Source organism: Hakea prostrata, chromosome 2, assembly GCF_041222555.1.
Source record: "Hakea prostrata isolate BN-2017 chromosome 2, UWA_Hpros_2, whole genome shotgun sequence".
Classification (NCBI taxonomy): Eukaryota; Viridiplantae; Streptophyta; class Magnoliopsida; order Proteales; family Proteaceae; genus Hakea; species Hakea prostrata.
In genome coordinates this window covers 74271646-74283844 of record NC_142601.1, presented here as the reverse complement: position 1 = coordinate 74283844, position 12199 = coordinate 74271646, and the positions used below count along the sequence as shown (strand labels likewise).

Here is a 12199-nt window from a genome sequence, read left to right as displayed (position 1 = left end):
GTGCCACCTACTAACCTTCTTGGTAATTAGTTTGTCATGACATTGATCCATAGTATGAAATTGACATGTATTTTCAGTAGGCATAATTGATGACAGATTCTCACACATTGATTTTCAACCATATTGTTTTTGACTTGCAGATCTACCAGTATTTGTTTATGTACTGAAGCTTAATAGCATTTGTGAATTTGGTTTTGATAGAATTGTTATCACTTATGATGTATTCCTGTTATGAACGGTTAAGGTCCCATCCCAAAGATTACTGCCTAGTTTGATGCAGATTTGCCTTGTGATCTAGTGACGCTAGCGTAATTTTTTCATTGTGAGAATAGCAGCTTTTCCTCTTGTGCTCTGGTAGTGACTAACTTTCTTTTCTGCAGCAATTAGAGGCTATGCTTTATCCTACTTGTCATCCTGTGCTGGTAGAATCCGATTTTTACTGGGTACTCCAGGCATGGTGGCTCTTCACCTTGACACTACACTAAAAGGGCTTTTTCTGCAGATTGTTCATCATCTTGAGAACATACCAAAACCACAGGGAGAAAATATTTCTGTCAATACATGCGATCTCTCTGTAAGAATTCTGTTCTGCTTTTTTCTGTTACAAGCGATACAACTACTAATATTCCTAAGAGCAATGCTTTTGAACTGCATGCTTCATGACAGCATTTATGTCTATAGATATTATGTGTCACTATATTGTCTTGTAGCCTAAGTTGAAGTGCATGATTTTATCTAGCATTGGGGGGGGGGGGGGGAAGGATATGGATAAAAAGAAGGAAAGTTTTCTGTGCTACACTTTCCTGCTTGGTCTACTTAGGAAGGCATTCCTAGCCACAATTTCTGCTATGTGGTGGTTTAGGACTTAAGGTGGGGCCAAAAGGATCACAGTTCATATTTCAATTTCTGCTGAAGAAGAATTATGCACACTGAGATAAAGCTCTAAAGATATCTATAGTTGAAAATACTTTGTTACAGTGGCTTGTTGGTGATTTGAGAGCAAGTCGTGGTTTCTTGGTGCACAAGTTATCTCAGAAATAGAAAATTCTGTTTTGGAAGAAAAGTAGTTACAGATTTAGAAAGTATTGTGTGCTTTGTAGAATTAGAAAGTTACTAATTCTCTAATAGCATTAGTTTATATTTTCTTTTCTTTTTGAGAGTATTGTTGGTGGCTTCGCCAGTGTTTTGCTGCTGGTCCCAAGCCCGGGTAAAAGAGGAGGGTTGGTGCGTCAGGTCGGCAGCCGGCACCGAAAAAAATCTAGCCAAATCTTTTTCATGGATTCGACCTTATATGACAAAAGCTATGCTAGGGAGTTCCCCGACAAAAGAAGTGACTCGCTACACTATGGCCCGTGTGTAGTGATAAGTGGGCAAGGGTTAGATAGGGCGTCCCCTATAAGCGACTCGTCGCATCGGCGCCCGGATGCGATGATAAATAGGCAAGGGTTCCCGCCCCGTGGACGAGTGCGGGTAAAGAAGCTAGTCCAAAAACGTAGGATTAGATTTGCATCTTGGAACATAGGTTCTTTAATTGGTAAGAGCTTAGAATTGATAGATGTTCTAAGGAAAAGAAGGATTAATGTAGCTTGCATTCAAGAGATTAGATGGAAGGGTAAAAAAGCCAAAGAGTTGGATGACTTTAAAATTTGGTATACTAGGGATAAAACAAATAAAATTGGAGTTGGTATAATAGTGGATAAGGATTTAAAAAATGATTTGGTGGATGTTAAAAGAGTGGGTGATAGAATTATTGCTATCAAGCTTGTAATGGAGAAAGAATTCATAAATATAATTTATGCATATGCACCTCAGGTAGGATTGGATGAAAGTCTAAAGCTAGAATTTTGGGGAAATATGGATGGATTAATGCAAGGTATTCGTCAAGGAGAAAAGATTATCATAGGAGGTGATCTAAATGGACATATTGGAAAAGATCCAAGAGGCTATGAGAGTGTACATGGAGGATATGATTTTGGAGAGAGGAATAAGGGATTTCAATTTTAGATTTTTCTATTATTTTTTATCTATCTATTATAAACATTTACTTCAATAAGATAGATGAGCATTTAATTACCTTCAAAAGTGGACAAAGCCAAATAGATTTTTGCCTAACTAGAAGGATTGATAGATTGTTATCCAAGAATTGCAAGGTGATACCGGGAGAAAGCTTAACTGCACAACATAGACTTGTGGTTTTGGATATGTGCTTAACCTCAAAAACACATAAAAGGTCCAAGGTTAACTATCCCAGGATAAGATGGTGGAACTTGAAAGGAGAGTGCTCGAAATCCTTCATTAATGAATTAGTCAAACAAGGAAAGTGGGATTTTAAGGGGAATACCAATGCGATGTGGAATGAGATGGCTATGTGTATCGAGAAGGTGGCTAAAGATGTCCTAGGTGAATCGAAAGGAAAGCTCCATTCTTATAGAGAGACTTGGTGGTGTGATAGTTAGGTTCAAGCTACCATTAGGAATAAGAAAGCTAGTTTTAAGACATGGCAAAGAACTAAGGATGCTGAGGATCTTCAATGGTATGGGTTGGATAGAAATGAAGCGAAGAAAATTGCGGGAAAAACAAGGGAAAAGAAGAATGAAGAATTATACAATAAGTTGGGCACGAAGGAAGGGGAAAAATCTATTTATAAGATAGCTAAGATGAGGGATAGGAAGAGTAGAGATCTTGACCATGTTAGATGTATTAAAAATGGAGATGGTAAAGTATTAGTATGTGATGAGGACATTAAGAAAGTATGGGAAATCTATTTCTCTAGTCTACTAAATGAGTATACTTAAAGCACTTATGATTCAAAAGATTACACCTCTCACCAAGGCACCAATTTTCAAACTTATATACGTAGAATTTCGATGTCCAAAGTAAAAGAACCATTAAGGAGGATGAAACTCAGCAAAACACAAGGTCCTAATGAAATCCCAATAGAAGTATGGAAGTGTTTGGGAACCCATGGACTAGTTTGGTTGACTAAGTTGTTTAATAAGATAATGAGCACAGGAAAAATGCCAGATGAATGGAGGAGAAGCGTCATGGTTCCAATTTACAAAATAAAGGAAATATTCAAAGCTGTAATAACTATAAGGGCATTAAATTGATGAGCCATACTATGAAATTATGGGAGAGAATAATTGAAACCCGTTTGAGACACTTAAGTTCAATTACGGAGAACCAATTTGGGTTTATGCCGGGAAGATCTACAACGGAGGCTATTTACCTAATTAGGAGACTTATGAAAATGTATAAAGAATGTAGGAAAGACCTTCATATGGTATTTATTGACCTAGAAAAAGCTTATGATAGAGTCCCTAGAGCGTTAATTTGGCAAGTACTAGAGAAAAGAAGTATTGCAAGTAAATATGTAGTTATAGTTAAGGACATGTATGATGGTTTAGTGACAAGTGTAAGAACAATAGGGGGACAAAGTAATGAATTCCAATTACAGTTGAGCTACATCAAGGATCAACTTTAAGCCCATATCTATTTGCACTTGTAATTGATGAATTAACCAAAGACATTCAAAATGAGGTCCCCTGGTGTATGCTTTTTGTTGATGATATTGTGTTGATTGATGAGACTTTAGTGGGGATTAATACCAAATTAGAATCATGGAGAGTAGCTTTGAAATCAAAAGGCTTTAAACTAAATAGATCGAAGACAGAATATCTAGTTTGTAACTTTAATCATGATCGGACAGACGATGAGGTGGTGATACTTGACGATAAAGAGATTCCTCAGAGTGATTGTTTTAGGTACCTAGGTTCAAACATAAGTAAAAGAGGTGATTTAGAGGATGAGGTTTCCCAAAGAATTAGGGTGGATGAAGTGGAGAGGTGTGTCCGGGGTCTTGTGTGATCAGCATATTCCATTAAAGCTTAAAGAAAAATTGTATAGGACCGTTGTTTGACCAGCTATAATGTACGGTGCAGAGTGTTGGGCTATTAAAAAGAATCATATAGATAAACTCAATGTAGTAGAAATGAGGATGCTAAAATGGATGAGTGGCAAAATTAGGATGGATAAGATAAGAAATGATTATATTAAAGTTGGTTTGGGAGTTGCTCCCATAAGTGATAAGTTTCGTGAAAGTCGTTTGAGGTGGCACGACCACATTCAATGGAGACCTATAAATGCCCCTGTACGGAAAAGTGATATAATCCAGATTGAAGGAACTAGAAGAGCTAGGGGTAGATCTAAGATAACCTTAAGAGAAGTGGTGAGAAAAGATATGTATAGTTTAGGTCTTGTATCTAGCATGGCCTCGAACAAAGCTAATTGGAAGGCAAGAATCCATGTAGCCGACCCCATTTAGTTGGGACAAGGCTTGTTGTTGTTGTTGTTGTTGTTGTTGTTGTTGTTGTTGTTGTTGTTTTGAGAGTTGTTTCTAGAAACTTAGAGAGGCAGTATTTTATTTTTGAAATGTACTCAAATTAGTAACTGATTAGAGCTGTAATTCTCATCTATAAATAAAGCTCTTGGCTCTTGGGATAGAGACGCAGACAATTGAAGTAGTCTCTACCCGTTGCATTTTCTCTTCTTTTCTCCTCATTCTCTTCTCTTTTCTTCTCTAATTTTCTGGTTTTACTTTCTCACCTATGACTACACCTTAATAGGAGATTATGATTTATTTTGTGGCATCAGAGCCTACCTACTGAGGTCGTGCTTAATTCACCTTCCATCTCTTGGTGTTCTTTTTGTGGTTCGTGTGTGGCAGCAGCTGCCTTACGCTGCAACCGTGTGATCTTACAAGAATGAAAATCTAAGAAGATAATTACATCTTCTATGCTTGTAGTTGTTCGTACTATCAGTAGTTAGAGCGTAAGCTTTCGTCATGGCTAATCCTTTAAAGATTCTGAGCAAGAAAGGTATGCTCTTCCAAATTACAAGTAAGTTGAAAGGAACCCAAAAAAAAATTCTTTGGGCGAAGGTGATGTATGCATTTATTCATGCCCAAGGAAAATCAAAGTACTTAAAGGAAGACTGTCCCGAAGTTGATTCCCCACTGTTTCTGCACATGAAACATGGACTCGTGAAGATGCTATAGTCAAGATATAGATTTAGAATAGCTTTGATTCTCCTACTGCAAATAACATTATGTTTTATGACACATCTAAGCAGATATGGGAGGATTTGCGGGATTACTTTGGTCAAGAAATAAAATATTTTGCGAGTTTATGATCTATATGCTCGGATGTTCAATTACTCTTAGAATGATTGTTCGTTGATGGAATATCATAGTAGATTTAAAGGACTAGTTGAAGAATTGCAACAACATCAGCCTCTTACTGCTAATTTGGAACTTTAAAGATACAACGGGCTGAATTCTATGTTTCCAAATTCTTGGCCGGTTTGGATCAAGAATTTTTTATAGGTAAAAGTCAAATTTTAACATCTGAAACTATACGAGTGATGCTCTCTACAGGTTGTTACGTAAAGTACACAAGACAGCAATGAGAATTCATTAATGGTTGCAGGCCGTGGTCATGGCTCTTATCCCTTAAGGGGAGGAGGCATTGGTCGAGGTGAGGAAGGGGAGGAGGTCAAACTCCCCCTCCAGATTTATCCAGGGAAAATCGAGTGTGCTCTTGTTGTGGCAAGGAAAATCATACAGAAGAAAATTGTTCGAACAAACATGGTTGGTTAGAGTGGGCAGAAAACTATGTTAATATAACATCCAAGGTTCAATGTGTCGGCGATATATTGCCATGTTGTTGGGGGGCGACACGACTCCCCCTGGTGAAACAACTTATTCCAAAAATCGCCCAAAAGTCGATTTTTCGGTGATATATCGCCAAATTCACCATATTTAACAGAATTTCATTTGGTTTTCCACCGATTTTTCATTCGATTTTTGCCAAAGTGACGTAGGACCTCTACAGGCTCCAGGGGCGTTGCCCCCACACCCTTGCCAAGGCAGCCTCCTCAAACGCCTATGTCCATCGACAACAAAATGTGAAGCATGAGCCATACTCAACATAATTGTGTAATGAATTGTAGACTTTAATACTTTTCTTCACTAGTTATGTATTTTTGTTCACTTTGCATGTTTACATTAGTTTATATGAGTTTTCCAAACTTCCCGTTTTGCCCGCATATAGCCGGGCATGTGCCAATCAAAAACTTTAGATCAAATGATGTTTTAGGCCAAAATAATGCTCCTAGTGTGTTTATTAGGCTACACAACAAAATTCAAGCCAAAACGACTCTAAATACCCTCTAAAACTAGGGGTAGAATTTTCATTGACACCCTGCCAATAGTCAGCGAAATGTCGCCGTGTCGCTGGTGTTGACAACCAACAACACACGACTTTTCGCCGACATGTCGAACCTTGATAACATCATCTACTGGAAGGAATACCAATGAGAACACATTTATATTCTCTCCGGTGGCATCCAAGTTCCTTATCTGCTAGTGTTGACCTCAATCAAGTGCTAAAGCGCCTACAACAATTATAGCCGAGTCAAAAACACATCCACCATCGATCTTTCCCAAACAGGTATGTTGTAGCATGGACCAAATTCAATCGATATGGTCGAAATATTGATAGAAATGTCTGCAAAATCTGAAATCAAAACGAAATACATGTACAGGCACGAAAAAGTGTCTTGATTTTTTGGCCCGATACCATATCGAGCCGAAACGACACAATCTTAAGTTATAAAATGTCCATTTTCGACCCAGTTTTCGACTTACCATCATTTTCGACCATACCGAGCAATATCGCCTCAGACATTTCGACCCTATTTTGATTTTTTTTGTGATCTCTCTTGCTTTCATCCCTCTTTTCACTACAACTCCATTTCATTCAAACACTAGATTTGCTCCTCTATTTGTGCATTTTCTTAAATCTTGCAAGGTTAGTAACCAATTTCCTCATTTTTTTATTTTTGTTTTGTTTGTTCCTTAAATCATCTTAGATTGCTTCCAAATTTAAGTATGTTTACTTTAGAGTGTTGATCTATGAATTTGTAGTGTCAAAATTAATTTTTTATTCTTCCTACTATTTTTTAATTTTTCTGTTATTAAAAATTATTTAGTGAATTATGTATATTGCTAAAAATGTATATGTATAGTACATGTATGAGCTTCAAATTAATGTATGTGAGAGTTGAGACACCATATTGCTGTGATGGTGTTGAATTAATTTTTTTCTTTGTTAATTATGTAATTTTACTACATTTAATATATATTTAAATAATTAAAAAAATTTAAATATTAAAAAAGCTAATTAATTTCTGTTTTAAATTTAAAAATAGGAGAGTATTAGTGGAAGCATGTATGCAATTTTGGAGCATGTTGTGGATATTTTTAAGATAGTGTGTGTATTTTATATATTTTTAAATTATTTATATATTTAAAAATAGGAGATTATTATTAGAAGAATGTATGTCATTTTTGGAGCATATTGTGGAGCTTTTCAAGATACTTAGTGTGTATTTCTTGTATCAGGCACTCTCTTTCAAAGATGTCAGATATAGCTTGGCAACACGGGAGGCCACTGACAGCTGATAGAAGGAAGAGCAAGTGTAATTACTGCAAGAAACAAATAGGAGGAGGTGGGGCCACTAGACTGAAGGTGCATCTAGCTGGTGGAAACAGGGATGTAGTAGGGTGCCCGTTGAGGTCAAGAGGGCAATGGCCTCATATATTAGTGGGGGAAAGCAAAAGAGGAAAGATAAGAGAACACAGAGGGAGGAGTTCGAGGATGCATGCTTAGATGACCTTCTAGATCCCGAGGATTATGGTCTAGATGAGCCAGGAGAGTATGGATGTGACCCTGATCCAAAGCCCGATCAGATCAGGAGGGCGATGATGATGAGTAGGGAGCAACAGAGGGATTTGGGTTGTGTGCGCTCTAGAGAGCCAATAGGTATGGGAGGCACAGACGGCTCCCAAGTCCCTATGAAGAGGACTCAGAGTGTGAGGCAGGAGGTTCCTATCCCACGGGCTCCCACAAGGGGTCGAGCTTCGTCAACACATCCTATAGATCCGGATTTTGAGATTCTTCGCAATGATCCGGCCCTATTTGCAAGGCCTTAGCATAAGCAAAGAAAGTTGAAGCACTTATGGGGGAGTGTGAAGGAAAAAGTGGGGATGGCTTTCTCCAAATGGGCTTATTACCATAGGATTCCAAGTACATACAACCCGGGGCCCTACTATAGAGATATGATTGAGGAGATAGGCAAGGCTGCGAGTGGTGTGCAGGGCCCCACTCCATATGAGATATATAATGTCTATTTGTTTAAGCATAAAGAGAACTTAAATGAGTATATTAAGGGATTAAAGCCCATGTGGGCTCATTATGGAGTGATTGTGATGGCTAATGGTTGGACTGGTCCCACTAGACAGTCCATCATCAATTTCATGTTGAATTGTGATGGGAGGACAATGTTCCTCAAGTCAGTAGATGCATCCGGTGATAAGAAGGATGCAAAATATATTTATAAATTATTAAAGCAAGTGGTGAAGGAGGTTGGAGTGGAAAATGTGGTCCAAATTGTGCCTGATAATGGCTCCAACTACAAGAAAGTTGGGTTGAAGATGCAAGAAAATCCAGGTATCTAAACATATAGTATTAATTTTTATTTTTAAATACATATATTTACATTACATGTACACTTTATAACTTTGTATTGATGCCTTGATGGATGGACAGATATAAGCTCTTTTGGACTCCATGTGCTACTCACTACATTGACTTAAAGTTGAAGGACATAAAAAAGGTCAAGCTTGTGAAAAAGACCGTGGAGCAAGCTCGACAAGTTAGCACCTTCATCTATAACCACACATATGCATTAAGGATGATGAGGGACAAGTGTCAAGGTGAGTTAGTGAGGCCAAGCATAACCAGATTTGCTACTAATTGGATAGCACTGCAGAGCTTTGAGAGTGGGAAGATTGGCCTTAGGAGCATGTTTGCATTAGAGGAGTGGTTTAGCTGGGAGGGTTCTTCATCCATGGGAGGAAGGAGAGCACAGTTGACCATACTCGATGAGACTTTCTAGCATAATGTGAGGATAGTGGTAAAGATGCTTGAGCATGTGGTGCATTTGTTGAGGATAATAGATCAGCAGAGAAAACCTACTCTACCACACATATTTGCTGCAGTAGAGAGGATGAAGCAGCAAGTTGCTCAGGTCCACCCACACGGCAACAAAAGAGTCCTCAAAATCATCGAACTTAGATGGCAGTCTATGTTGCAACATCCACTGCATAAGGCTGGTGGTTGTTAAGTCTAGTATTTAATTTAATTTTCATTATGTTATCATGCTATTAAGCATTAAGTATTCCCTTTTATGACATACTTTTTCTTACACAGCATACTATTTAAATCCCAAGTACCATTACAAGGACAATCTTAGGATGAGGCAAGATTTGATGGATGTTGTCCAAACTGTAGTGGAGAAGTTGGAACCGGATCCATCTAAACAAGCAATCATCCTTATGGAGGTGAGATAGTGATTTAAATCATTTGATATTCACAATTCATAGTTTTATACTAAGTCATTAACCTAGTCACTAGTTATTGTTTTTGTTCTTTATAAAGGCATTTAGGGATGCCACTAGGAGCTTCGGTCGTTCCCTGGCCATATCGGGACGGGAATCCGCCCCTGGTGGTAAGTTCATTCATTTATTTCATTATATATTTAATTAGTATATTTTATCTTTAATTTAGTTATTTAAGTATTAAAATGACTTGGAGTCTATGTTTGTTGCAACTGAGTGGTGGTTGCAATTTGGACGTGACTCACCTCACTTGAGTGTGATTGCAAGCAAAGTGCTCTCCTAGACATGTTATGCCACTGGTTGTGAGCGAAACTGGAGCACCTTCAGCGTCATTCACTCAAAGAGGCACAACCGATTGGGTGTGCAGCATCTAAAGGACCTTGTCTACATGCACTATAATATTAGACTGAGAGAGGATCATATTAGACAGCGGATGGACGGAGAGAGTAACAATATCGAGTTGGCCGACATATCTGAGATGGATGATGACGATAACCTAGTAGTTGACTGGATCAGGGATAGTGGAGAGCCATTGCTGGATGAGGAGGGAGGTCGTCCCAGTAGACAGATTGTAGAGGAGATGGGGACTGATGTGGAGGACTTCATGGCCTAGGAGGGAGTGCACATGCAGCGCCCGCCCGTCCCTTCTTGCCACACCCTAGTGCATCCACCCAGAGTGAGGATTTGATTGTCTGGTCCCACACTAAGGATGAGGTGACTCAGGCCTTCGGCGATGACGACGATCAGAGATGCTAGATTGGGAGAAGGAAGCATGGGAGGAAGGGAACGAGGAGAGCCAAGAGGCATTCACAAGAAAACGATCAAGTTTAGAGGCAATCTGGGAAGAACCAACTTGACAATTATGCTAGGTGAGGGGAAGACCAGACCAGCGAAGGTCCGAGATGCCAAAGTCTTCAATGCAGTCATTGAAGTTTTCCATCGCAACCAGGTCAGGCGAGGAACTACCAACACACTCATGAGAGAACCTGATAATGTTGAAGTCCCCACCCACCCCCAGGGCAAATTAGAGCAGGAAGAGGAGATAGCTCGAATGTCCTCCCGAGGGGGGATCCGGTTAGAGGGACTATTGAACCCATAGATGATGGAGAGGAGAAACGGGGTGGATAGATTGGGCTGAACATTGAGATGCATTAGTTGGGGGGAGGATCTAAGGAGGAAATCTGGAATCTAATGGGGTCCCAAAGAATCCAGATGCGACCTTTGGATAAGGGAGAATAGTTCGAGAGGAAGGACCAAGTGGGGGCTATATTCTGGGCAATCCGATGGGAATTATCTAAATGGACATGGGTTTCGAGGATGGCACAGAACGAGACTTTAGCATTCTTGATTGTATTCTTAACCTCAGCTTGTTTAGCAAGGGAGTTGAGACCCCCGACATTTCAAATAACAAAATTAGACATAGGGAACAAAGGGGGTGGGGGCATCAATATAGTAGTTGGGGGAGGTGCAAGGGGGAGAGATGGCAAGGGGGTTCAAGGGAAATGAAGGGGATTGCTCGCACAAGGGGGGGGGGAGATGGGAGATGGGGCTTTAAAAATGTTTGGATCGATAGAGGAGCTAGGAGAAGGAGATAAAGCATCAGTGGGATTTCTGGGGTTCAAGGATGAGGAGAGGAGTTGAGATTCGGGAGTGGGGAGGATAGAGGATGAAGGGTTCTGGGCTTTGGGGGCATTGGGCCGAGGGAGGAGGTGTAACGAGCGGCAATTTGAGGGAGGGAGTGGGAGATGGGCTTCTAGCGATGGGAAGCATCGGTGGTATTAAGATGAGTAGGGGAAGTGGGCTTCTGGGGGTGGATACTAGTTTTGGATTTAATATGGGCAGAGGATTTGGGCTTAGCGAGCTTGGGAGGACATGGGCTGGGGCTAGACCCGAGGGAGTTGCGTCTAGACAGGTTAAAGGGGATAATGGGCTTGGGTTTGGGCCGACGGGCTAACGATAGACAGGATAAATTAATGGGCGATCGTATTAAGGTGGCAGGGGGTAAATAAGGGAATTCCAATGAGGGGGTATGGGATAAAGGGGCTATTTTGGTTGAGCAGCAGGTCAAAGGAGAAAAGGTAGTCAGAGGCGGTGATTTTGGGGTACTGATTACCTTCATAGAGACTATGTCCAGCTTTCTGTTTGTGTCGGGAACGGAAAGGATGCAGAGCTCCTTTCCAGGCAATTGCTTTTCAGGCAATCGAACATGGGTCTGCAGCAACGGAATCAGCAAACCAATCGGGGAAAAAGCTGCAGCGGAGGTAGCTTCCTGAGAAACAAGGACTTGACCAATGCTGAGCAATTTGCAGGAGATTGCAATAGCAACAGTAGCAGAGGTATGGATGAGAGGAGCCTTGGGAGCAGAAAAGGCCGACGATGACAATCTTAGTCGTCTTCTTCTTCGCTGGTAGTAATCTTCGGGGAACAATGCAAGGCTTTGAACTCTTTCTTGGCACCAACAAGGGTAGTAGCAGACAAGCGCTTGTCAACGGTGGTTTTTTCCAGAATATCAATCATCTTTAGAGGGGCTTGAGGAGGCATGACCATCTTCTTGACCGTGGAGCTTGCTTTGAGAGGCAGGAAACCAGAAGAATTTCGAACATCTGAGACATGCTTATGAGATGTAAAGGTGACAGAGGACGACCCAAAAGAAGAGCAGGTGGCATCAACGTGACCGAA

General features: G+C 40.2%; 1 protein-coding gene across 4 annotated transcripts in view; it reads left to right on the top strand.

Annotated features, from left to right (window-relative positions):
• Positions 1-12199, top strand: part of LOC149026466 (protein NAP1-like) — a 116970-nt gene that overhangs the window by 80913 nt on the left and 23858 nt on the right. For all 4 annotated transcript variants that reach the window (XM_089146761.1, XM_089146759.1, XM_089146758.1 and 1 more), the window contains one exon: positions 381-574. In XM_089146761.1, the coding sequence (XP_089002887.1) occupies positions 381-574 (194 nt within the window). The remainder of the gene's footprint in view (positions 1-380; positions 575-12199) is intronic.